This window comes from Oreochromis niloticus, linkage group LG4, assembly GCF_001858045.2.
Source record: "Oreochromis niloticus isolate F11D_XX linkage group LG4, O_niloticus_UMD_NMBU, whole genome shotgun sequence".
Taxonomy (NCBI): Eukaryota; Metazoa; Chordata; class Actinopteri; order Cichliformes; family Cichlidae; genus Oreochromis; species Oreochromis niloticus.
Window position 1 is genome coordinate 34,406,086 of NC_031969.2, and position 25,906 is coordinate 34,431,991.

Consider the following 25,906-nt stretch of genomic DNA (forward strand, 5'->3'; position numbering starts at 1 on the left):
ATGATTGTGAATAATAAGCTGGAGTAGTTTGGGACCTTTTATTTTCAAAGTTTTTAGAATTCATCTTACTGTTGATCGATTTCCTTAACAGCTGGTGCAAAGATGGATCTGTTTTGAATTTCAGTTCATGAAGCAGAAAAAACAGTTGCTACGAGGTGAAAAGGATGTGAAGGTGTGTTTTAAAATATTTTTTACTGCCTTTGGTTAATATTTGAGAGTAAAGCCGTTTCGTTTGAGTAGCACAGAAGTTTGTGAGCGCAGACATTAATTTCAGACACTTTTGCGGTTTTGTTGCGTTTTATTTGTTGAAGCGGTACACAGAAGACCTGCAGGCACGGCAGTAAAGTTTCACCATCATAAGCCAAGAAAATGCTTCCCTTCACAAACCCTCCAGCTTTAGACCAGCTGTGGTTTCCTGTGAAGCAGAAAACAGGTGTGATGTGAAGGTGAGAAACGATCTTCAGGTGGAGGTGTACGCTCATCCGGCATGCAGAAAGGTGAAGAAAGGTGGAAATCCGACTCCAGCCCCGGGCAGACAGACACGTGATTGGCCTCAGATGGTTTCCTCCACAACCTTGGTGATGACTGTTTTGGTTGTGGTGGAGGTAGAGGAAGAGAGCGAAGATCTGCGTGGGAAATGAGGCAAAGCTGGTCAGAGATGCTCGTCTGAAAGGCAGAACCCGCTCACGCATGTTTACAGGTAGGGGCTGTAGTGCAATTCCCGAGTTCCCAACATCTGTTTAAAACCAAAATGAGCTGAAGCCGAAACATCTACAAACTGAAGTTAAAAATGACTACCATACCATGCTTTGGTGTAATGCCAGTTTGCACCACAAGAGGGCACAAAGAGGCAGTGCAACTTCATGTTACCAGCATGAGAGGAAGAGGAACATTAATGTGAGCAATCTGAGTCTGGACACTTTCAGGCTCCTTAGATAAACACTCTTTTTCTTCAATGCTAACGAAAAGCTTAAATTCCGCATCTTCAGGAAACTTTGTGGCAAACAGTTTACTTACATTTTACAGAGGGGAATTACACAATGTACAATTAAAGGTACATTAATCGGGACTTTCCAGATTGAACTAATGTTAGCAGCAGATGGTAACACTAAAACTCAGGATATTTCCTCTGCATATTTTAGTTTTCCAAGTAACCTCTGTAAGGAGAAAGAGGAGAGAGCAGGGGCCACAGAGAGCTGAGGCTGTCCTGGTGAGCTCCTCTTACCCGCCTCCCTCTCCGTCCAGCAGCCTCCTGTACTCGGCGATCTCCAGCTCTAGTCTGGTCTTGATGTCCAGCAGAATCTGGTACTCCTGTCCCTGCCTCTCCAGGTCTGCTCTGAGCTGCACCAGCTGCTCCTCCAGACTGCTCACCTGCACAGGTGAACCAGGTGTGAGTGTAAAAGCTGAAAGCGGCTGACGGAACATTTGGATGCGACCCCATGAAAGCAGGACTCACCCTCATCTGGAATCCTTCCATCTTCATGCCGTAGCTGCTCTGGACTTCGGCGAGCTGGGCTTCAAGGGACATTTTCTGTAAAAACACGAGCCGGTCAGAGGCAGAACCCTCTACCTGTGGATGAGGTCATGACACTGGGCTACATTTCAGCCACCTCTCTACGACTCAGGATTTTAGGAATCAGAGAAAACGAGGCCACGATATGAAGATGTAACTGAACCAGCCTGATGTTACTCCCGAGGCAGGATTTTCTAAAATCCAGAACTTAGTACTCTTGCAATTCCTGTTCTTTGACTTTGTCCTTTGACATTTTGAATGAAGTCCCATCTGTGGCCTTTTCTAACTCCCTCTGTCCAGCAGCCTCCAGCACTAAGATTAGTAAGACTAGTGGCTGCTGTATTCTCGTTTATTTTCAGGGATCAGAACTTACCCCAAGCTGGCTTTCCTCTGGTTAATGTTAGCTAACACTATGTTACCTGCTCATATGGATCAGCTCCAAGCTAGCTAACACTACAAAACCCTGTAAAGGTGTCCTTTGTCAGCCCCTCTTCTTTTGTACTTGAACATAAACTCATGAATTTTGAAGCTTTGATGAGTGTTAAAGGTGTTTGCTAACAAGCAGCTAAATCAGACAAACTTCATCATGGAAAACAAAGAAGCTTAGCGGTGGTGATGTTGAAGTCATGTGACTGTGGTGTATTTAGGTTGCTATTAGCATTTAACTTTTTGCACTTGTGTTTTAAAATCTGAAAATTAACACTGATTTACCATATTTTTAAGACCATAAGGCGCACTGGATTATAAGGTGCATTAAGCGAAATAAAACAGTCAGATAAGTCAAATTTTACTGAACTCATTCTTTTTGCATTGATTCAGTAGTGCTGAATTCTCTGGCAGCTGCTCTATTCCCATGTTGTTGCAGTATATTAATGACTAACCTCGTATTGTGGATGGATTATCTCAGTTGTTCTCCTGACTGAAGTTTGGTCCGTTTACAGCATCCTGCCATGCGATTGCATTTGTTGCAATTGCATAAGTTAGCGTTCATCGTCCAACTTAACTGTTTTTATGGTGAGTATGATAACATAGTAACATAGAGTCGCTAGTGATCACATAGCACATCATTATATACCAGCTAGCCCAACTTCAGTAACCCTACAAACTTCCTGCTAACTTCTAACTCCGTTAAATTTAATAAATCCTGTTTTCATGGATCCCTGGATGTTAAACTTAATTGTTACACCTGGTAAAGCAGCAACGTGATCATTTTATTACAGATGAAAGAATTTAGACAGTTTTTAACTCTCAGTGATGCCGCAGTGTTCGTTTGACTTTGGGACCTGAAGCGGACGGAGTTTAGGACCCAGATTACTCCGCGAGGCTCCTAGCCGTAGTGCTCCAACAATCCATCAAGCGGTGCGGCTTCGTAGCTTACCAAAGTCGTACTCAAACATTTTTGACAGATTTTTGAGCGCCGTGTACCACGTAAAATCGGTTCGAGGTCAGTAAGCACAACCAGAATTCATACATAAGGTGCACCGGATTATAAGGCACACTGTCAAGTTTTGAGAAAATTAAAGGATTTTAAGTGCCCCTTATTGTGCAGAAAATACGGTAAGTAAACCCTCAGAGGGATGGAGTTCCTCAGGGCTCGATGCTTGGACCACTGATATTCAAGCTCATCATTAACCGTTTGACATTTTTAATAAGTTGCTCTCATTAGATAAAGTTATTATTAAAAATGTATTGATGTAATTATGAGTTAAACGGTTCGTCTCACCATGCTGAGCTGAGACTGGAGCTCAATCTCCAGAGCCTGAAGCTGACTCTTCACTTCCTTCACTTCCACGGTTGATGTCTTCAGTGTCATTTCTGTGGCTGCCACCTCCTTGGTGAGGACCTCCGACTTAAAGAAGAAGAAGAGGAAGTAGTGAACAAAAACAAGCTGCTGCAGGTTTCTGTTGAAAGCTGACGTACCTTGGCCTGGAACCAGCCCTCTGCTTCTTTGAGCGCTTTGGCGGCGACAGTTTCGTAGTGCTCTCTGATCTCCTCCATGACTTTGTTGAGGTCCTGCTGAGGAGCAGCGTCCACCTCCACATTCACCTGACCGCTCATCTGAGAGCGCATGGACACCAGGTCCTAAAGGACGGGGAGGCGAAGCTAAGGATACCAGTATGGGCACTTGCATGTTTCAACATTGCGTGTGAGACGGATCTGCTTACCTCCTCGTGGTTCTTCTTCATGCTTGCCAGATCGTCCTTCAGGGCTTCGATCTGCATGTTCAGGTCAGTCTTGGCCACGTCCACCTCTCCCAACAATGCCTTCAGCCCGGCGATGTCGGCCTCGACCGACTGACGCATCCCCAGCTCGTTCTCGTACCTGTTAAGTTAAAGACACAGAAAATTATGGGTTAGTTCTGATGAATAAAATCAAAACAACAATTCTGTGAATAACTTTTATCAGCATTTGGTGTTTGTGCTGATTTCGAGACAAAAACCAGAATTCTATTCAACACTATTTTTTTTCTTTTAGTAATCTTGAGGCTCGTTTCTACGGATTAAACAGTTAAATGTTCAAATAAACTTTAATAAAGAGAAGTGAATCTTAGACTTTCTGAGAAACAGCTGCTAAAATCATCTTTAAATTCTAACAAATGAGCTCCAAAGAGTTCTCATGTTTATCTAATCTATATACCAAGTCTAATTTTTGCTCTTGCCGGATGATGTTTGGGGGATTTTTCTGGATGAGAGAAAATCAAAAAATCAGACTGAGGAGTTTGTCTGTTCTTGATGTTTTTCTACCAGCAGACAGCAGAGGGGGCTGAAGAGAGGTTTTCACTGTCAGGACATCTATTGCAGAGCACGATTATTCTGTCAGAAGAAAACAGGAAGAGAACTAAAAGGTAAATAAAAGAGAAAAAAAAAAAGGAGCCACTGACTTCAACCTGAAGTCGTCTGATGCGAGCCGGGCATTGTCGATGCTCAACATGACGGTACCTTTGGCGATGATGGCATCCTGGATCTGAAAACCAGCACAGAGCCACAAAAAAGGGAAATCAATCAATCAAGCGTAGATTATCAATAATGCTAATCAGATGATGTCATTCAGTAAAGAAGGGTTAATAAATCAAACATTACAGAGAACAACAACAAAGCCAATGAGATCTCCTCACACCGTGCCACGCCCATCAGTCGCAGCAGCTGCTTTTATGTGAAAAACCAAAGCTCGAGTTTCCTCTTGGAGCTAAACGAAGACCAAAAACAAGTGACTGGTTTACAGGTGACATCAGTCTTGAAGGGCGTGGTTGCTTCACCCAGAGCACTCTCACACAGGTGTGGTTCACCTGAGATTTCCATCCACTCACTGGGAGCCTCACACCACATTACTAACAGTACTCTTCTATTTCCAGCCTCTCGGCCCTCTTCCCTATGGAAGTCAAAAGCTGCTGCAATTACAAAGGTTTTCTATTCTTTCTTGAAGTCACCAGAAGGTTTGAGTGCTTTTTTTTAAAACTGTAAAAGTATGAATGAAACACCAGCAGTGCAGACATCTGTCTGGACTGCACTGTGAGTGGATTTGTTTAAAAAAAAAAAATCAAATGTAGGTTTTCTCCAACTTTGAATATGAGTGTTAAAGACACAACAAAACATTGTTCACTTGAGATAGTTATTGCAATCTTGGCTGTTTTGAGCTTCCATACATTTTCAAACTTTATTTTCACGTCTTTTCATAAAACATTATCTGTTTTCATAAATGTAAACTTTAAAATGTGGATAGTAGCGGAGACCCCTGAACACCATCTCTCGTGCTGCCCCGCTTCCTCACCTTGGCATGCAGCTCGGCAATGGTGGTGTAGAAGGTGCTGTAGTCCCTGGCGGCTGGGCCAGCCTTCGTCTCCACGAACTGCTTGATCTTCAGCTCCAGCTCGCCGTTTGCCTTCTCCAGCGACGCCACCTTGGTGAGATAGTTGGCGAGACGGTCGTTGAGGTTCTGCATGGTGAACTTCTCGTTGCCGATGACGCTGTCGTCCATCCCTGCTCCTCCGCCAAAGCCACCCCCAAATCCTCCACCTGCAGCAAAGCCTGCACCAAATCCTCCACCTGCACCTGCAGCAAATCCTCCACCTCCACCTGCACTGAAAGCTGCACCAGCTCCTCCGCCGAGGCCGCCGCCAGCGGCGAAGGTTCTCCCGGCCTGTGAGACCCTGATACTACCGCCTCCTCCAGCAACGCTGAACGAGCTCATGCTTCTGGATGAACGGCTGCTGCCAAAGCCTCCGCCGATGGAGCTTCGTGAGAGCATCATGGTAGCCATAGTGATGGAGCAGAAAAGAGGAGGTGCTTGTGAGTCTGTCTTCCCCGGTGGAAGAAGCAGGAGAGAAGTGAGGAGAGAGTGAGGAGGTCGCTGCTTTTAAAGCTTCTCAGGTGGGCTGAACTGCAGGTACAGGGGCAGGGTTAGGGGGGAGGGTTGGGGAGGGCAGGGTTAGAGGGGAGGGTCGGGGTCCACAATGTCCTACCTCCAGTTTGAATTCTTTTCTCCGACTTCATTCGGCACTTTTGCACACCATGACATATATTTACACACATATTTTTGTCCTTTTATACTTTTATGTATATTCATGTTTATATTTATACCTATAGCTCAATATTTATCTATTGATATCTCTGTTTCTGCACTTCATTTTATATGAATGCTTGGTATTTGTTGTATGTGTGCTGCTGTGACCGCTCAGTGTCCCTCTGGGATTAATAAAGTCTCTCTGATTCTGATTCATGAGACACAAACGGGGGAGGCATTTTCCGTGTGAGGCACGGCAGAGCTCAGAGGCTTCATGTTTCCATGTTATCTGTCTGAACATGACGGCAGCTGAGACCAAATCTTCGTCCTGACCCGGCTGCTCTGACAGATCCTCAGCTGATCTGCAGAGAGACAGAGATCACATTCCTCCATTATTAACTTCTCCTCTCGTCGTTTGAGGGGAATTTTTGCTTCTTTCTCATTACACTCGTTACATCCATCAACGCACACAGCTGCCCCACCCTAAGCCTGCAGTTCCTCTGACGTCCACTAGAAGCTCCAGCAGTGAGTCAGTCCCATAGACTCTCATTTTAAAACCTTCCAGCAGAATGAATTCATATTCATTTCATCCATTTTCTTCTGCTTCTCCGAGGTCGAGTCGCTCGGACAGGGACAAGGCGGACAAGGACAACTATATGCTTTAGCAAAAAGGAAAGTTTGAAGCCTAATCTTGAAAGTAGAGATAGTGTCTGTCTCCTGAATCCAAACTGGAAGCTGGTTCCACAGAAGAGGGGCCTGAAAACTGAAGGCTCTGCCTCCCATTCTACTTTTAAATACTCTAGGAACAACAAGTAGGCCTGCAGTGTGAGAGCGAAGTGCTCTAATAGGGTGATATGGTACTACAAGGTCATTAAGATAAGATGGGGCCTGATTATTTAAGACCTTGTATGTGAGGAGCAGGATTTTGAATTCTGGATTTAACAGGAAGCCAATGAAGGGAAGCCAAAACAGGAGAAATCTGCTCTCTCTTTCTAGTCCCTGTCAGGACTCTTGCTGCAGCATTTTGGATCAGCTGAAGACTTTTCAGGGAGTTTTTAGGACATCCTGATAATAGTGAATTACAGTCGTCCAGCCTGGAAGTAATAAATGCATGAACTAGTTTTTCAGCTTCAAAGCTGTCGTCTAGTCTTTATTGAAGTAAACACAGCTGGGTTGAAATGAGCATGTGTGGAAAAGCATTTTACGCATAAAAACATGTTTTAGAGGAAAGCATGCAGAGCGCATTAATATGTCCATGTTTTCACCACTTTACAGTCACATCTGCAGAAACACAGATTCTGTTTTTCAAAGGTATGAAGGTGTGATTGCCTCGGTGCCTCTGGCCTGCGTGCTATAACTTTATATAACATGAAGTGAATATCGTGTTCCATCACTCAGCACAAAGAGTCTTCAGTTTGATGATGGCAGCAGCTGGAATGCCCTCTGGCACCCAGTGCTCATCTATCACCTGCCAGCGTCCTATTTAAGGTGCTCACTGTGGGAAAACGCCCCCGGCTTAGTGTCTGTTTGTAGGATCGTCATGGAGAGCAGCATCTTAGTGACTCTCTTTTGTCACAAAGAAACGCTCTTTGTTGTATAAACTGTGTGAAGTTAACCTCTTCAGCCCAGCCACCACCTCACAGCAAGCAACATATACACTCAGCATTTTATCAAGTACACCTGTGCAAGTGAGTGCAATCCAACAGCTGAGCCATAAATTCAGCTTTAATGGAGTCTGTGGTTAGAGGAGATTATCACACTTCAGGTTCCAGTGCGTGTGGCAGGCAGTGGGGCTCTCAATGCACAGGTCAGCTCCAACACAGGACCATTCAGTATCCACAAATGTAATAATAATTAGTTAATTTTCTGTGCAAGTCACCAAAAGCAGTCAAAACAAACTAGAAAGAAATAAAACTTGTTTAGAACTTAAAATCAATTAAAACAGAACACGACTGAAATGCAACATGAAAGCAAGAACAAGATTCAGCGTGACTCCAACAACGTAAGAATAACATACGAATCTAAAAGTAAAACCCCCCCCAGAAATATCAAATCTGAACAATATAAATGAGGCTTTAGCAGCAATTTAAACAAAGACATTGACGAGATGAGTCGGAGTTCCTCAGGCAGGTCATCCAGCAGCAAATGCTCGATCACCTTATATTCATACCTATGAACCCGAGGATCTCGTGCTGCCTACGCTGGAGACTTGAAGCGCTTAAAAATATATGCTAGATTCTCTTATTTCCTGTAAGAAGTCTGGCTGCTGCGCTGTGAACAATCTGAAGTTTACTTAATGCTTTCTGATTGACAGCTGTTGGAAAATTGTTCCCATGTTGACGAAATAAAAGCATGAATGAAATCGGAGTGTCACTAAAACTCTGGACTGATTCAAGTGTCAGGACTGGGTGAACTGGTTTAAATGTTTCTCAAAGGTGAGGTTAGACTCAGCTATTGCAGGACTTGATGCTTGGATGCAGGTAGTCTGAACCAATTATAAAAACTTCTGTTTTATATGAGTTCAGTATCCTTTTCTTGTTATCAGTCAGACTGTCTTTAAGGTAGGAGAAGTTTGTTAAATCAGCTGGTTTTATTGGGATACAGAGCTGCGTGTCATTGGTATAGTGGTGGAAGTCACCTGTCAGTACAAGATCGTTAACTTCCAAGTTAAAAAGCTGAAGAAGACCACAAAGTTTGTCTTCATTCAATTCAGTTTTATTTATAAAACACCAAATCACAACAACAGTCGCCTCAAGGCGCTTTATATTGTAAGGTAGATCCTACAACAATAGATACAGAGAAAAACCCAACAATCATATGACCCCCTATGAGCAAGCACTTTGGCGACAGTGGGAAGGAAAAACTCCCTTTTAACAGGAAGAAACCTCCGACAGAACCAGACTCAGGGAGGGGCGGGGCCATCTGCTGCGACCGGTTGGTGAGAGAAGGAAAACAGGATAAAGACATGCTGTGGAAGAGAGACAGAGATTAATAACAGATATGATTCAGTGCAGAGAGGTTTTCATGAACACCGAAGTCAAGTTACAGAATAAAGAACTGCAACAAAATCAGCAATTTACCCGCCAAAAACAGTCCAAACCAAGACAAGCAAGTCCTGAGATTTTTACCAACAAAACTATCAGGACTCTTTTCCAGTTTATTGTCAACAAGTCTGAGCTTGAGTTTCAGATTATTCAACATGGAGAAATCCCAACTGAAAAACAAAGACAGATCTCAACCAAGAATTTTTACAGCAAATCCAAATCATGATGAGCAAGACGAAATTAAAACCTCGAAATGAAGCACACCAAGACAAAGAGCTCTCACAACACATGCAAAGACCAACCCAGAGGTGACCACCGTAAAACCGTCCTCAGGTCAGAACTCTAACCTGTGCTTCATTTTCTTTAACCACGTTAAAAAATGAATCTTGCTTTTTATCATCACAGAAAACCATAAAAAGAGCACTGTGTGAATATGTGGAAGGTGCTGGGTGTGGACGAATCACAGGCAGTGACAGAGTGCACCGCAAAGCTCACCAAAACATTACAACCTGTTAATGTGTTTCAGGCTCCACTGAGTATAATTCAGGGTTTGCAGAAACCCCAGCAGACCCTCTGTTGTCTTGTTTACAAGTCACGTAAGCTTCTAGGTCATGAAATTTGATTTAAAATATAAAGCTGAACTGACTGCAATAACTCCACCTGCTCATTACTCCTCAGGTGGAGTTATATATTTATAATATATATGTAATAATAGCAGACTGCTCCAAGTCAAAATTAAGAAGTCGTGAGACATGATGAGATCACAGAGTTTCTGCGTGTGGTCAGCTAGTCAAGAAATAATACATCATTATTATTTTTCAAATAAAATCCCAAAATAACAAAATTCCAAAGGAAATCCTGAGTCGTGATCAGCAAGTCCTGTCCAAAGGACCATTAAGCTCCAATATTCCCAAATCAAACACAATAAGTTACAGCGCCAAAACAGAACCACCGTGTCCTGAATCGAGCGCCCACACAAAGGTCGACCACAAACTCTGTAGCTTTGTCAACAGGTTGAATCTCCACGGCGACATACTTATTCCAAGTAAAGAACAAAGACAGAACCAACATGTTTCAAATAAACCTCCAAGATCAAAACCCAAGAATTTCAACAAGTGGCTGGACAACACCAACGAATCAAGTCCCCGTCAGAGCTTGGTACTGCACTGTAACCACATCGCTGATCACTTTCTTGTCTGTTTATATTTGATTTGATTTTTTCTTTTATAATGTTTCTCTCTGAATCTCTGCACTGTGCAGTCCATGTACGGGGCTCGTGTTCAGGCGTCAGTCTGGGGAACGCTTCAACTGCACGATCACTCACTGGGAGTCAAAGTGACTGACAGCAAAATGAGGTCTGATCTTTGGAATGAAAAGAAGTGGATGTGACTGGCGGTTGAAGATCTGCTGTCACATGTACCAGCCTGAGCCCTGCAGCTGAAAACGCCACGGCTGATTTACAGGCTCATATTTCTCTGCATGCAAACCTGCAGGCATGTTTGAGCCCATTTATAAACTACTATTGCTGAAAGTCAAATCTCCAGGTCTCTTTTTGTAATCTTCCACTTCAAAATGTCAACTCAGGTTTAATTTGAATTTAATTTAAAAAAAATTGTCACATACTTCTTTGTACACGGCAGCATGTTCAGGCTGCTGGAGGAATGAAGCCAACAGGCTCACAACCTTTCCTGGTAAAACACAGTACTTGTACTTTACAGACAGACCAGTCTCAGGATGAACCAAACCAAAAGCTCCAACAATGAGTTACAGGTCAGAGACAAGTCCCGTCCACAGCTCTGTGAGAACATGATGCTGTTTCAGAACAAGAGCATCAATGTCCAAGTCGACTCCCGTCAGTTCAGGTGATTCTAATTTGAAAAGTCTCATGTAGCTTAACTGGCTCGCCTTATTTTAAGGTTTTAACATATTACCAGATGACCAGCTGCCATTTCAAGATCATGTTAAGCTGCAGGCTAGACATGTGCATTAAAAAAGGCAGACAAACTTTATGTGGCAAAAACACCGTTTGGCCTTACAGTTCGTCTGTTAAAGGTCAGTCCATTGGGAAGTACCAAGGAGGTGTCACTGGTGCGCTGAAGTTGGGACATGCTGATCAAACACAATTTGAGAAACTGTGTTACCTTTTAGATGATCTCTCCAACAACAAAAGCAGACATGAGCCTAAAGCTGAGCCTAAGTGGGCTGAAGAGGTGGACTTGATGCATGTGAAGCATGTGAGTTTGCTGAGCTGGACGAGTAACTGTGAAACATCAGCACAACTGATCTCAGGCTGGTGTGAACGAGAGGAGCGAGCGCAGATAAAAATATGGAAACCAACAAAACCAAACCGATGGTTCAGCTTCACGTGGGCTCGGCTCAGCACTGCTTCAGTCTGCCTGTCAGCCACATTTGCCACTTTTAGTTCAATTCCTTGCTCAAAGGCACTTTGTGGTGATAGGCAACCCTAGCTTTCCCACCTATCGGTGTTTATCGTTGCTGCCTTCAGGTTATTCTCTGGTAATTCTGTATAATCAGCTCCAACAATGAGATTAACCACAGTGAGAGAAACAGGTGGAGAGAACATGAAACTGAACTTTCCCCGGAAAGTTTAAGCCCTATGGGAGTGTCCCCAAGAGGGTCATGGACCCCCTATTGATCCTCTACCTAATCACACGAGCCAAAACTAAAACTAAAACTTCTTGATGCATGCTCAATCATCTTTCACCATCATACAATGCTGTGATTGCAGCCATTCCCCAACTGTCTGTGAATGGCACTCATGGATATTGATCAGTGGTTGTTGATCAATCATGAGAATTTGCATAATTATGATTAAGGAACTGACCTCCCAGCCCATTGTTTCCTCAGTGGGCTGGTTTCAGTCATTATGCAAATGTACTGTTTATAAGATTGGAAACCTGCAGTCAGCTGAGACTGAAGAAGTCGCCTGGTGATGATGAAACGTTTCTCCCACTGAAAACGTGACAAAGATCAAATTTAGTCCAACAGTTTCTTTAAAACAAAAACCTGACGTTGGCATCATTGAAAATATTAACTTCTTTCATAAAATAAAAATGACCGACCAATTAAAAATGCTCCCTCTAATTTAAATGTTTGCAAAACAATGAAAGTGTTTATTTGGAAATAGAAATGTCATTAAAGATGTTTTTGTCCTGATGAGATTTGAATATGATGACAAGTTTTCACCGAGTCAACAAGAAAGAACAGTTGTGAAATATCTCACAGCTAATTTGGATCTAATTAGCAACACGCTCGGCTGCCCTGAGACGAGAGTCAGGTTTATATTGAGCACACAGTCATTTAAATTCAGGCTTGCGGCGTGGGAGTGGACGGAGGGTAATGACACTGTAACTGTCACACTGTGTTTAAGTCGTGTTAGTGCTGCACAGGTCAGCACACCGCTGCAGGCCGACTCCCATAAACTATAATTATGAGTTCACAACCATCAGATTAGAGATGTAAACGTGTTCAGTGCCAAACAGCAGCTCACTTTATCGCTATTTTTAGAGCAGTTTTATTGACGTGTGTTGATTTGGATAGATGTTTGAACCTGCCCATTAAACCTCAGCGTCATTCTGTGTCGTGCTCTTTCACATCCTCCTTTATGGGAACCGAGTTTGCAGCCAAGACTTTGAGGAAGGAACATTTTAAAATGCAGTGAGAACGGCAAAAGCAGTAGAATCACACACAGAGCCAGAGGGTTACTGAAACCAGTGTTCAAGTCACCGTATTTATGTTAAAGTCGAGTTTTTATGTATGTGAGAGAAACCAGCGTGCCAAAGCAGGAACACGGTTGGGAAAGATTTTAAGAAAGTCACGATGTGTTGGACACTTTGTGACACTGATGATCGCATAAAGTTACAACATTTGTTAAATGTAGAGGTCGTCTTTGAAAATTAAATTTCTATTTCTATCATATTTTCAGGATAATTAGAAAGACTTCCTGGATACGGAGGTGGTTTCTGATTCCTCACGCTGTTATTGTCAGGACACGTTTTGATAAACGTGTCCTGACCCAGTTTCATGGAAATTGGGTGAGAACACCTTTGTTTGTGTAGCGTCTTTTAAATAGTGACACACACAACGGGACTGTGGACGGGAAGAACCGGGAAATGAACTTTTCCAAACTAAAGACTCGTCGTTTTTCCCTCGCAGAGCTGTGTGAGGGCTAATATTTGGATTCAGGCTTATGTTTAGAACTAGTTTTAGGTTCAAGTTGGTTTGGGGTTTTAAGTCCTGGTTATCAGGACCGGGAGGGTCCTCATAAGTACCGTAAATGAGTGTGAGTGTGTGTGATCCATCGACACTGACTGCTGCAGTCATGAGGACTGTGTTCAGGACTTTGCGATTTTGTGTTTCTACTTTTACTTATTTTATGAAAAACTTGTGTTGAAACACAAAAACATGATGACACAGTCCAAACCTGCTCATCCTTCCACTCTCATGGGTTTTAAAACAAGTAAATGGTAAAATGGTAAATGGCCTGTATTTATATAGTGCTTTACTAGTCCCTAAGGACCCCAAAGCGCTTTACACATCCAGTCATCCACCCATTCACACACTGGTGATGGCAAGCTACGTTGTAGCTACAGCCACCCTGGGGCGCACTGACAGAGTCTGATTAAATGTTTAAAAATGATGACTTCCTATGGTAAATGGACTGGTTCTTATGTAGTGCTTTTCTACTCTTCTGAGCACTCAAAGCGCTTTGCACAACTTGTGCATTCACCCATTCACTCCCATTTGCACCAGCACATTTTCTAAGTGCTTTCTAACTAACATTCACACACATTCATCCTCCGATGGATGCATCGGAGTATGGAGAGCAATTTGGGGTTAGCATCTTGCCTAAGGATATTTGGCTTGCAGACTAGTGGAAGCCAGGAATCGAACCACCAACCTTCCAATCAGTAGATGACCTGCTCTACCGCCTGAGCTACAGCCATAAAGTGCTTTGCTTTACAAAGTGTGGACATCGAGCCAGCGTTGGCTTCAGTAATCCTCGTGATGGTGACAGGTACAGCTGTGCTGAGACCTCACTAACAAATATAGAAACTTCTTAAAAAAGCATAAAAAACATGTCAAACTAATGATTTTTGATTTGTGCATTTTTTTATACAATCATATTTTTGCTGCCTGACGCTCTGATTTATATAAGAGCCACTAAACTCAACCTGAGCAATGACGCCCTGAGGCATGATGGGAGGAAACTAAGGCTGCAGCGGTGCAGGGCATGAAGCAGCCTGCAGAGTCGCTGCAGCTGCTGCCAAAACCCTCTGAGGGGTTTGAATAAAGTTCGAATGAAGGGCGAGAACAATGACGCCAATATGACTGTGCAGGCCCAGCAGGGGGCAGCACCGTCCTTCAGACTGACACCTGCTGGGCTCACCTGACTCTGAGTTCAGGTTTTTCTGCCATTTTGTACCCCGAATGTTTTACATATAAAAAATGACCTTATTAAAAAATGTATTTGACCCAGAAGGAAAAACATAATCAGTTGTCCCACACTTTACCCAGAATGCACTGCAGGTACGCTGCAGGTTACTCTGATGCTTCTGACTCCCTGATTGGAGGAAAACTGAGTGCTCTTCTTCTCTGAGCTTAAAGGCGTGGAGGTCAGCTGTGCTGGCGCTGAAATAAAGACACACTCTGAGTTTTTATGTGGACTCTCGGTTTATTGTCAGCACTCTGAGAAGATACGCTGATGCTGATCTGCAGTGGCTCAGCTGGTCAGGACAGAGGAGGTCGTGGAGGAAGAGGAGGACACCACCTTCCCGTCAACCACCTCCTGGACCACCGTCACCACCCGCTTGGTCGTGGTGCTTGAGGAGGACTTGGTGGTGACACTGTGGACCAATCAGAACAGAGCACAGGTTAGCATCTGCATCGCCCATTAGCTTCAGCTCCACTCATCGAAGCGCGAGTCTCACCTGCTGGTGGCTTCTCCGTCCAGCAGCCTCCTGTACTCGGCGATCTCCATCTCCAGCCGAGTCTTGATGTCCAGCAGCATCTGGTACTCCTGGGACTGCCGCTCCAGGTCTGCCCTCAGCTGCGACAGCTGCTCTTCCAGTGACGTCACCTGCAGGACAACAGAGTCACAGGTGAGACCGAAGAGCAGCACGCTCAGGTACGACCCGCGAGCTCAGGATGAACGGCGGCTCACCTGCATCTGGTACCCGGAGAGCTGCATGGAGTAGCGGTTCTGCGTCTCAGCCAGAGAGGCCTCCAGCGACGCTTTCTGCAGAGGAACGCAGCGTTTGTGAGGTCAGCTGATCAAAACCTACACCTGCAGTCAGACCCTTACTCTGATTTGACTCATCTCAGCTGTTCCTATCCTAAAACTTTGGTTTTTACTGATCTTCCTCTCTGCTTTCGGTTTCAGTCTAAGTCAAACCTCGTGACCCGTCAGTGTTCAGACAGAAAATTATAAACACCCTGAAGTTCATCTGACGTTTTTCACCCGCCTCAGTTCACAGCTCGCCCCTCTCTCTTTTACAGTGAATATACTGAAGCTTCATCATTTGGGCTGCTTCGACTTCATCCTCCAGCTGCAGAATGGAGGTCATGTGACACTCACCATTCCCAACATGGACTGCAGCTCGATCTCCAGAGACTGCAGCGTGCGCTTCACCTCTGTGACCTCTGACCTGGACGTCTGCAGCGAGGTGGTTTGAGTGATGACCTCTTTGTTCAGAGTCTCAGTCTGTGCAGGAAACACACACACAGGTTAATACACAGGAGACATCTGCGGTCACAGGAAGTGATGTCATGGCGGTAGGTACCTTGGTCTGGAACCAGGACTCGAGCTCTCTCTGGTTTTTGGCGGTGACGGCCTCGTAGTGCTCTCTGATCTCAGCCATGACCTTTGTGAGGTCCTGCTGTGGACCGGCATCCACCTCCACGTGCACCTGACCACTCATCTGATTCCGCATGGCGAGCAGCTCCTACACACACACACACACATAGACACACACATTCAGTGGAGTCACTGATTAACGGTTTACCATTTTTAACCATTTTCTCTCAAATATTCAGCGTTTGAAAGTTACAAACCAGCATCACCAGATTCAGACACTCAAGTTCAGCTAAAAACAAGTTTTCTTACAGTAAACGAACAAAGTCTGTGTTTAAACATCTGACCCCACACTCCACTGACAAAAACCATGATTTGACTTCATCTGCTTTCTGTTCCTCTACGTGTTTGGTGATGCCCCTGTGACTCAAACCTCAGAGATCTGAATCTAAATCCTTTTCAGAAGCACTCACCTCCTCATGGTTCTTCTTCAGGAAGATCAGCTCCTCCTTCAGGCCCTCGATCTGCATCTCCAGGTCGCTTTTAGCCAGCGTCAGGTCATCCAGGACTTTCTTGAGCCCGCTGATGTCAGCCTCCACCGACTGACGCATGGCCAGCTCGTTCTCGTACCTGCAGGAGGAGGAGGGATCACAGGTGAGGCTCAGTGGGGATTAAATCTGAGCTGCTGTGGCGCCACCTGCTGTTCAAACTTCCTAATATCATTGGACCTTTTCCCCCACAGTAACAGGAGTATTAACAATGACACTCATGTCAGAGGAGATCCTGCTCCTGTGCATGCTTTGTTTCAAATGTTCACCATGACACGCCGCTCTGATCTGCTGCTGCTGATGGAGACTCGTCATCTGAAGCTAGGGTTGCCAATTTTTTAACCATCAAATAAGGAACACAACCAACTGGGCACAGTGTAAATATGCACTGTGTGTGACATTGCAGGTAGAATAAGGGATGAACCAGATTTGCTCATTATATGGAATTTCCCAGTTGGCAACTCTATCAGAACCTCGCCGATGCTCCATCGATGTCTCCACCTGAAGCCTCATTTTGTCTCGAGAACCCAAAACATCTCATATTAGCACCACGTGGCGACAGTGGGGAGGAAGAAGTCCTTTTTAACCGACGACTGCTGTTGCCGCCATGTTGGATTTGTTGGAATGCTAAGTTATGTGCTAACATTAGGTAGCCTGGTTAGCTTTGATCTCAGACTTGTATCAGACATGTGGACTGATGGCTGCAGCAGCCTCTGCTGGGCGTCAGAGGAACTGCAACCCATTCTGCCAGTTCCTGCAGACTCACTTTGTCCTGAAGTCGTCAGCAGCCAGCCGGGCGTTGTCGATGCTCAGGTGAATGGCTCCGTTTTTCTTGGTGGCTTCCTGAATCTGGATACAAAAAACATCGTAATGGATGAAGATCAAACTTTATTGATCCACAGCTATTTATAAAGAGCAAAATAATTCCACATTCAGTCAAATAGAGCACATTAAGGCACTTTTATTTTGTAATTAAAGATGCAGTGCAGGTCTTTTACTTTGAAGAGTACAGGAAATATAAGGTCATGATTCCAAAATAAGATAACTCTCGGCTATCATTGAAAGTCAGCAGGGCGCAGGGCCACAGGATTACTGATTACTTCCCCGCCCCTCTGCCAGTTCTACCAATCAGACAGAGCTGTGATACTTTCCCATTTTCCATTTTTATTTACTTTTCATTTTCCAGGTATTTCAGAACTTTTAATTAACCAAAGTTCATTCTAATTAAAACAGACTTTATTCATCTTTGTAGGGAAAACCCAGATTGTCAGAGATGACTGAGGTTCAGATCAGAAAAGTAAAACCTCCTCAGACTGTGTGCTGCTTCACCCAGTTGGAGACTTCCTGCGTGATTAGATTTGACAGTTGTATAAATGCATTGTTTTACTTTTAGCTTGTATTAACTGAGCTACACCGTGTTAATCTCAGGTTTGAACTCAAGGTTTATGTTCTCTTTTCTAATTTTAGATCAGGCATCCTTTAGTCTCTGGTTTCTGAAGGCACCTCTCCGGTTAAACGGGAGATTTGCTGCCTTTGTCTGCGGCCCTCTCTGGGTTTTGTTCAGATGCGGGGTGAGGTGCAGCGCTGCTGAATGAAGCCTTTTGTAGTCATGAACTAAAAGCAGCTTCCTGCAAGCATAATCCTCAGATTTAAAAAGATGTGACCGTGGGGGCTGATGACTTCATTAAAGGGCAGGTTAGCAGAAAGTTAAAGATCTAAGCTGGAAAGAAGGCTTCATTCAAAACAACTTTATTGCTCTCACCGAGGTCAGTGAGTGCTGATGAAAAACATTAACAAAATGTTTCTGTGAGAAACAAACTGAAGATGAGTGAGAAGTAAAACCTGGCCTGTGGTGTGGAATATGGCCTGTAGAGGGCGCTCTGTGTCACAGCTTGTAGAGAGTGTAGAAAACTAAAATTCTGCAGAGGAACAGATCCTGAAGATCATGATGAACGACGTTCAAAGGAAGAGGATGAAGCTCGCAGTGACATCATCATTCAAAATAACGTAAACATGAAATAAACAGAGGGTTAAACATGGAGCGCAGCCAGGTGAGGAACACCTGTGGGATCAGCTGTCAGAGGGAGGATGAAGAGGCTTTACCTTTGCAGTGATGTCGCTGATGGTGACGAAGAAGGCGGTGTAGTCCCGGGTGGAGGGGCCGACCTTGTTCTCCACGAACTGCCTGATCTTCAGCTCCAGCTCGGCGTTGGCCTTCTCCAGCTTGCGCACCTTCTCCAGGTAGGAGGCCAGGCGGTCGTTCAGGTTCTGCATGGTGAACTTCTCGTTGCCGATCAGGCTGTCGTCCATGCCAGAAACTTTGTAGCTGATGGTGGACGAGTAGCCTCCGCCGAGGCCTCCGCCGAGGCTGCTATTGAGCCCTCCACCCACAGAGGAGGAGGAGATGCGGACTTCGGAGCCTCCAGCTCCACCGTACACACTGCTGGTCCTCATGGAGCCGCTGCTGCCCACGGAGGACCTGACGGAGCGGGAGTATGAGCGGGTGAAGGAGGCCATGGTCGATGCTGCGTTCCTGCTGTAGCTGAAGGCGACAGAGAGCAGAGTGAGGAGCTGCAGAGCTCACCTCCTTTTTATAACTCCTGCAGCCTAAGAGCTGTCACTCAAACAGAAGGTGAGGCTGGGCGAGGCAAGGCGGGGGGAGGGAGGGGGGGTCAGGGAAAAATGTAACCTGTAACACACTAATGCTTTTATCAACCCTGCTTCACCTGCAGGCTCAGCACGACCTTTGCATCCTGAAAGGAGGGAGATTAATGAGCAGACGACGCTTCAGCAAAAGCCTCAGTAAACATCAGCAACTCCTGAGGAATGACGGGTGGGGAGGGGGTGGTAACACCTCGAGGAACAGCCCGACAGCAACAGCAGGCTGTGATCAGGCTCTCTGCTGCATGCACGGGCCAAAGCTAGAATAAGGAGGCACCCTGCAGAGGAGCGATGACAGTGAAGCAGTTTAACACAAACACAGCACAAAAACATGAATCTACAAAGTTACAATCAGTGCAAATCATCAAATATTCATCAAATAACCAGTGAAACGTTCAGAGCTCAGATGTTTTTAATGAAAGCTGTAAAAATGTGACAGTCTGCTCTAAAGTGCAGGACATGGCTCGGTGGGCTGAGATCACAGAGGCAGAGCCAGATCCTCGAACTGGAGGTCGGAGAGCGTTTCTGGACCTGAAAGCTGGTCCGCCTGTGAGCCCAACCTCATGTTCAGGAATGAAAACACTAAACCAGCTCTGTATCCTCTCCAGGATACTTCAGGACCTACCTGCAGGACAGATTGTACCATTTTCATCATGTGAGACTCTGAAGGTGTCAGAACAAACACGAGTTTAACCTTTAAAGGTTAAAGCTCTTAATCTGAACACACCCTAAGATCGTTTATTCAGTCACATCAAATCTCTGCAGGGATTTAGGAAAGGTTAGTCCAAATCCACCTGGGACCTTCTCCAAGTCGCTCCTGCAGACTCTGACATCACCTCTGTATGTGTTAACATATTTTTATGTTTATCTTTACTCAGCGGCAGTAATCAGAGTACTCACACAGAGCTGTACTGAGAACTCGGGGATATTAACACAGGTACGTTTTGCAGTGAGCAGAGTGGCTGATTCATTCACAGAACTTCTGGGGAATAGCTGATCACAGAGTGTTTTATGAGGCAGTTGAGGATTGAGAAATCCAAACACGGCTGGCATGTCGATGAGCTCTGGGAGAAATGATCCGAGGTTATCAGGTACGAACACACCCGTGGAGTCCGAGCAGGTCGAGGGTCGCTGCCGTCGGAGTAGAAGGAGGGCAAAACGCACGTGGGCGTTCAGGAACGCCGTTCACTCAGAAACACACCAATAATTTCTAATTAAAGCCAAAAGAACATGTTTTAATTTATGCTGCTTCAACATAAAGCTGCTCTGTGAGTATCGTTCATGTAACCCTCTGTTTTCAGGCCGTTACATAAGAAGACTCTATGGGGAGGACTTGGCCGTCCCAACTGAGGAGCCTCCCTGCTGCTGTAGAGCCTGGGGTGGTCTGCTTGTCTCCACCCTGGGGGAAAGGGCAACATCTCCTGGGTCTAGAGGCAGTTTCCCCCTCTGGGGGCGAGGGTACCTGGACCTGGGGTATAGAGTATGTTTGGGGGGTATGATTGTGTGTACAGGGTCCATTTGTCTTTGTCTCCATGTTGGGTGAGTGCTGAGTATTTGCATATGTGTGCATGAGGGTGGGAATGCGCGTTTGTGTCTGTGTGCGCCTGTTTGTCTATATGTCAGGTGGGGTCTCAGACTCCACCTCTCTGGGAACATCTCAGGCCCTCCAAAGTATGGAGGCCTATCTCCCCCCACCACACTCCCTGCTGGTGGCTGATGCCCTCAGGCGTCGGTGCGTTGGTGGTTCTTGGTGTCCGGGGCTGGGCGCTCAGGTATGTACCGGCTCATGGTGGCTCCATGGTGGGCCTCTTCCAGGGGGTGGGGGGGGCCCTCAGGCCTCTGGGCCTGCGGCTTAGTTGACTCTAGCTTCTGCTCCGTCGGTGCTGGGTGACCCCTCAACACCTGTGTGGACACAGGTATACAGACAGGTGTTCACTGTTCACAGCCACAAACCACACCTTTCTTGGCTGCTACCTCAAAGCAGTCGGTCATGCGTGCTGCACAACAGCATTCAATATTTTGTATTTACTGTTATTTACACTTAGCTAGAGTACTGTGATGGTGTTGTGCTTATTATGTTGCTCTCTTTTTTTTGCATGTTTTTTCTTTTTTTTTTCCTTTTTTTTCTCTCAACAGGTGATCTGGGAGATGTTTTTTTCTTTCTAAGTGTCCTCTCTCACTGTCCCTCTTCCCTTCTGTTTTTCTTTTCCTTCCTCTTTCTCTCTCCCTCTCCTCTCCCCCAGCCATATCTGTCCCGTCTGTAACAACTGAAAATAAAATAAAATAAATAATAACAACAAAGGTCGATCAAATGGACCAATGTGGCAAGGCCGTGATGATCCATTTGGTAAAGTAACTCCGTTCCTCAGAGGAGACTTTCTCTGCTCTCACACAATCGCCTGTGTTTGCCAGCTGAATGTCATCACTTTTCTTTGGAAACCTCCTGAGCTGGAATACTTTAATCCCCCGCCCTTTGCACCTGTTCATTACTCTGACTGTCACTGTGTTTATGACCACCCCTCCCCATTCCTTTGTGAAACCCCACGCCCAGCTCGTAGCGTCCCATCTTTCATCGCCGGGGCTTGGAGCCGATCACGCCCTCCTCAGGACTGTAAACCTGCCTGTTTCACACAGCGAGAGGAGGGCATTAAAATCACAGTGAAACTGCCCTCTCGGTTCGCTGCCATCAGTGAATGTCGCCTAACCTGCTTCTACACCCTAAGCTGACCTCTGACCCTTCCTGTCTTTCTCCCAGCGTGATGCTTGACTTTCACTGTATGACACGATGACAGCCATCACTCACCGAGACGTCTCTGACGCGCCCCGCAGGAGAAGCCGAGCCGGTCTCTGCTGATCGCTCTGGAACAAAGCTGAGGTTCCAAAACTCGACGTGTGCGCGACTGTTAACAGTCTTATTGCTAATGATACATTTCTGACATGGAAGGAAAGTTAAGTTGGCAACAATCATCAAAATGTTCTTAATTTATGTTTCTTAAAAAACACATGACACAATAAAAACAGAAGAGAGTGATTTTCAAATCTCCTAAACTCGTGTTTTATTAACAAAAGAACAGAAAACATGTCAAATGTTTAAACTAAGAAACATTTTAAGAATTTTTCAATTTGATTACATAAACATGTCTCTAAAAGGTTTAGATGGAAGCAAAAAGTCTGGAAAAGTCAGCGGTGCTAAAGCATGTTCTAATCGCTCTAATAGGATATTATGGTCAACAGTATCGAACGCAGCACTGAGGTCTAGCAGGACAAGCACAGAGATGAGTCCACTGTCAGAGGCCATAAGAAGATCATTTGTAACCTTCACTAAAGCTGTTTCTGTGCTGTGATGAGCTCTGAAACCTGACTGAAACTCTTCAAATAAGCCATTCCTCTGCAGATGATCTGTTAGCTGTTTGACAACTACTCTTTCAAGGATTTTTGATATGAAAGGAAGGTTGGAGATTGGCCTATAATTAGCTAAGACAGCTGGGTCTAGAGATGCTTTTTGAGTAAAGGTTTAACTACAGCCAGCTTGAAGGCCTGTGGTACATAGCCGATTATTAGAGATAGGTTGATCATATTTAAGATTGAAGCATTAATTAATGGCAGGACTTCTTTGAGCAGTTTTGTAGGAATGGGGTCTAAAAGACACGTTGATGGTTTGGAGGAATTAATTATTGACTCATGTTCCTCACTGTGAACATCTCATCATCTACACAACACGACATCATCAGCATGCTCAGAGACCCTGGAGGAACCTCTGTGCGCAGGGATGAGGCTGATAACCGTGACCTTTAAACACCACTCTGTGATAAATCAGGAATGCTTCCAGAAACCGGCATCTATGAGCAGCTCAGCGTGCCGTCCACACTTGCAGGTTACAGCTCCATCGTGCAGAAATGAAGCCACACGTCACCACGATGGAGAAACAGCGCTGTTGAGTGTAAACGTCCTGAAAGGCATAAGCAGGTGTTAGAGCAACATCTACTCCAACATCTGCTCGTGCAGGTGTGTGTCTCAGGAAAGGCTTCATGTTTGAGCTGCACAGCCGCTGAACCGGCCTGCCTGCAGTCCAGACCCCTGAACAGCTGCTGTGTTTTTATTTAACTGAAGAACTCATTTCCAGCTAAGCTTACCTGAAAAAAACAGCAATTTGTCAGGAGAGACAGGTGTGCAGGGCATTACACTTTCAGTAACCAGGTGACAGTGTTTCCTGAGAAGGAATGCACATACCATCCCCAGCCTGTCACTGGGGAAAGTTCCACAGTTGTGGAAGACCTCCTGTGTGGTACCGGTACCAAAGACCTGCCATCCCAAGGACCTCAGCAGCTACAGGCCGGTAGCCCTGACATCACATCTGATGAAGACCCTCGAGAGGTTGGTTCTAAACCATCTGCGCCCCCTGGTGGGGTCTTCATTGGATCCGCTGCAGTTTGCTTACCAGCCTGGCATCGGGGTGGAGGACACCATCATCTACCTCCTGCACCGAGCTCTGACTCACCTGGAGAAGCCTGGAAGCACTGTGAGGATCATGTTCTTTGATTTCTCCAGTGCTTTCAACACCATCCAGTCACGACTTCTGAGAGACAAGCTGGAGCTATTGGGAGTGGACCACCACATGTCCCAGTGGATACTGGACTACCTCACAGAACGTCCACAGTATGTGAGGACACAGGGCTGTGTCTCTGATACGCTGGTCTGCAGTACGGGGGCCCCACAGGGAACTGTGCTGGCACCGTTCCTCTTCACCCTCTACACTGCAGACTTCTCCATCAACTCCCCACGCTGCCACCTACAGAAGTTCTCTGACGACTCTGCCATAGTCGGCCTCATCACAGGTGAGGATGACTCAGAGTACAGACAGTGGACTCTGGACTTTGTTGACTGGTGTCAGCAGAACCACCTGCTGATCAACGCCGGGAAAACCAAGGAGTTGGTGGTGGACTTCCGGAGACGCAGACCCACCACACGGACACCGGTGAACATCCAGGGAGTGGACATTGAGATAGTGGACTCTTATAGGTACCTGGGTGTTCACCTGAATAATAAACTGGACTGGAGCCACAACACTGATGCTCTTTACAGGAAGGGTCAGAGCAGACTCTACCTGCTGAGGCGGCTGAGGTCATTTGGAGTACAGGGAGCGCTTTTAAAGACCTTCTATGACTCTGTGGTGGCATCTGTCATTTTTTACAGTGTTGTATGTTGGAGCAGCAGTTTATCGACAGCTGAGAGGAAGAGGTTGGATAAACTCATCAGGAAGGCCAGCTCTGTTCTGGGATGCACCCTGGACCCAGTGCAGGTGGTGGGAGACAGAAGGACTCTGGCCAAAATAACATCTCTGATGGACAGAGTCTCCCACCCCATGCATGGAAATGTTGCTGAACTGCAGAGCTCCTTCAGTGACAGACTGCTGCATCCTAGATGCATGAAGGAGCGTTTCCGCAGGTCCTTCCTCCCTGCAGCTGTCAGACTGTACAATCAGAACTGCTCCCAACAAACATAGATGTTTACATCTGCACTTTAACTTGCACATTATTTTTCTCAGTTTATATTTTTTTAAAAACCCTATACTTTAATAACTGTACAGTACTCTGTTTTTGTAACTATTGTCCATGATGTAAATATTTTTTCTGTAAAAATTGTTTGTGTCTCTGTTCTGTTTGTATATGTGCTTTTATTCTGCTGCTGTTACAACCAAATTTCCCCTTGTGGGACAATTAAAGGATTATTCTGTTCTATTCTACCAGAGCTTAAACCACAGTGTGGCTTCACTGAAGGTTTCCAGAAACAAGCAGCTGTGGTACTGAGAATGTTTCGTTTCCATGTGAGCAAACAGTTTAACAACTGGATACTAGTGATGTGCGATGATGCATATTTTGGTATCGATCTGATACCAAATAAATATGGGCCAGTATCGCTGTCAGGAGTTTTCCTGTATTGCAACCCAGGTTGGAATAAAAAGGCTCAGACAGGTTTACGTGTACACGGTCGAGACTCACGGAGACTCGCACCCTGCAATAGTTGTCAGCCTTTTATTCATAGCATTCTCAGAGACGTACAGGAAGAGATAAAATAGAACTGTGCTGCAGGCTTCCTGTTGAGTCTGCACAGAGTGTAACTTCCCCATTTAAGCTGAATACTGAAAGAGCAAACACATCTAGGTAATGAAATGTACTTTTAAGCATAACATAATAAAAATCCTAAAATCCTAAGAAATCCCTTAACATTCCCTCCTGTTGTTTGATCTTTCCTCCTATATATGTACATAGCAACCACTAACAGTGCATCAGTCTACGGCCACTTGTAAACATTTTTAGCCAAGACATCATAAAATAGTGGGTTCTGTGAGTATGTTATATCCAAGTGTCTATCTCATTATCATCTTCATCATTCTGTGATAGGGTGATGTAAGCATGAATTGAAGCAGTTACCATTCTTGATACCATGTTCTTCAAACAAGGTATGACACATGAAGTGAAAAGACACAATAACAGTATTATAACACCAACAAAACAAGTCCTTTAATCAGCAGGGATTAAGAGCCATGTAAGCCAGTCTTCTGTGTTTGTGGCATAGTCTCGTTGTTGTGTGTCCTGAAGTGGTCTCAGTGTTTTCAGAGCATCAGTCATGTGCGGTGAGTGCACATTATTTGGAATGTATGTGCAACATGTGTTGCTAAAGAGAATGTATGAATGAGTGTAAGCTGCTTTCTTCATTGCAAGTGTTTATTGCCATAAGGTTTAATTCATGCGTCATATCACTGAGTTCTAAGTTCAAATTATCTCTTCTACTGACCCTTTCCAAAAATGATTTCACATATAACAAT

The 25,906-nt window shown here is 45.1% G+C and overlaps 2 protein-coding genes and 1 long non-coding RNA gene across 3 annotated transcripts; 1 reads left to right on the top strand and 2 right to left on the bottom strand.

Annotated features, from left to right (window-relative positions):
- Positions 1-278: 278 nt before the first annotated feature.
- LOC100698206 (keratin, type I cytoskeletal 50 kDa) lies at positions 279-5,848 on the bottom strand. The gene is made up of 8 exons (XM_003442554.5): positions 5,282-5,848; positions 4,395-4,477; positions 3,679-3,835; positions 3,434-3,595; positions 3,237-3,362; positions 1,457-1,531; positions 1,226-1,371; positions 279-626 (listed from the first exon to the last, which is right to left on the bottom strand). Exons 1-8 carry the CDS (start codon positions 5,768-5,770, stop codon positions 554-556), a joined length of 1,311 nt encoding a protein of 436 aa, XP_003442602.1. The 5' UTR covers positions 5,771-5,848; the 3' UTR covers positions 279-553.
- A 1,911-nt stretch (positions 5,849-7,759) lies between these two features.
- Positions 7,760-10,604, top strand: LOC106098038 (uncharacterized). Its single transcript, XR_001224131.3, has 3 exons — positions 7,760-7,820; positions 10,071-10,215; positions 10,318-10,604. It is a non-coding gene; the product is annotated as an uncharacterized LOC106098038 (long non-coding RNA).
- Positions 10,605-14,732: 4,128 nt separating this feature from the next.
- On the bottom strand, positions 14,733-18,998 carry LOC100697934 (keratin, type I cytoskeletal 13). The gene is made up of 8 exons (XM_003442553.4): positions 18,523-18,998; positions 17,186-17,268; positions 16,345-16,501; positions 15,861-16,022; positions 15,656-15,781; positions 15,242-15,316; positions 15,009-15,157; positions 14,733-14,924 (listed from the first exon to the last, which is right to left on the bottom strand). Exons 1-8 carry the CDS (start codon positions 18,934-18,936, stop codon positions 14,801-14,803), a joined length of 1,290 nt encoding a protein of 429 aa, XP_003442601.1. The 5' UTR covers positions 18,937-18,998; the 3' UTR covers positions 14,733-14,800.
- Between the last annotated feature and the right edge of the window lie 6,908 nt (positions 18,999-25,906).

What these genes read in the sequence shown, in the direction of transcription:
- LOC100698206 (XM_003442554.5), bottom strand. Translation starts at nt 5,770, where the DNA reads ATGGCTACCATGATGCTCTCACGAAGCTCCATCGGCGGAGGCTTTGGC. An exon ending in TTGCCGAGCTGCATGCCAAG is followed by an intron (nt 4,478 to 5,281) that starts GTGAGGAAGCGG and finishes GCTGGTTTTCAG; the next exon opens with ATCCAGGATGCCATCATCGC. An exon ending in TGAAGAAGAACCACGAGGAG is followed by an intron (nt 3,596 to 3,678) that starts GTAAGCAGATCC and finishes CCCGTCCTTTAG; the next exon opens with GACCTGGTGTCCATGCGCTC.
- LOC100697934 (XM_003442553.4), bottom strand. Translation starts at nt 18,936, where the DNA reads ATGGCCTCCTTCACCCGCTCATACTCCCGCTCCGTCAGGTCCTCCGTG. An exon ending in GCTGACGACTTCAGGACAAA is followed by an intron (nt 16,502 to 17,185) that starts GTGAGTCTGCAG and finishes CTCCTCCTGCAG; the next exon opens with GTACGAGAACGAGCTGGCCA. An exon ending in GACGGAGAAGCCACCAGCAG is followed by an intron (nt 14,925 to 15,008) that starts GTGAGACTCGCG and finishes ATTGGTCCACAG; the next exon opens with TGTCACCACCAAGTCCTCCT.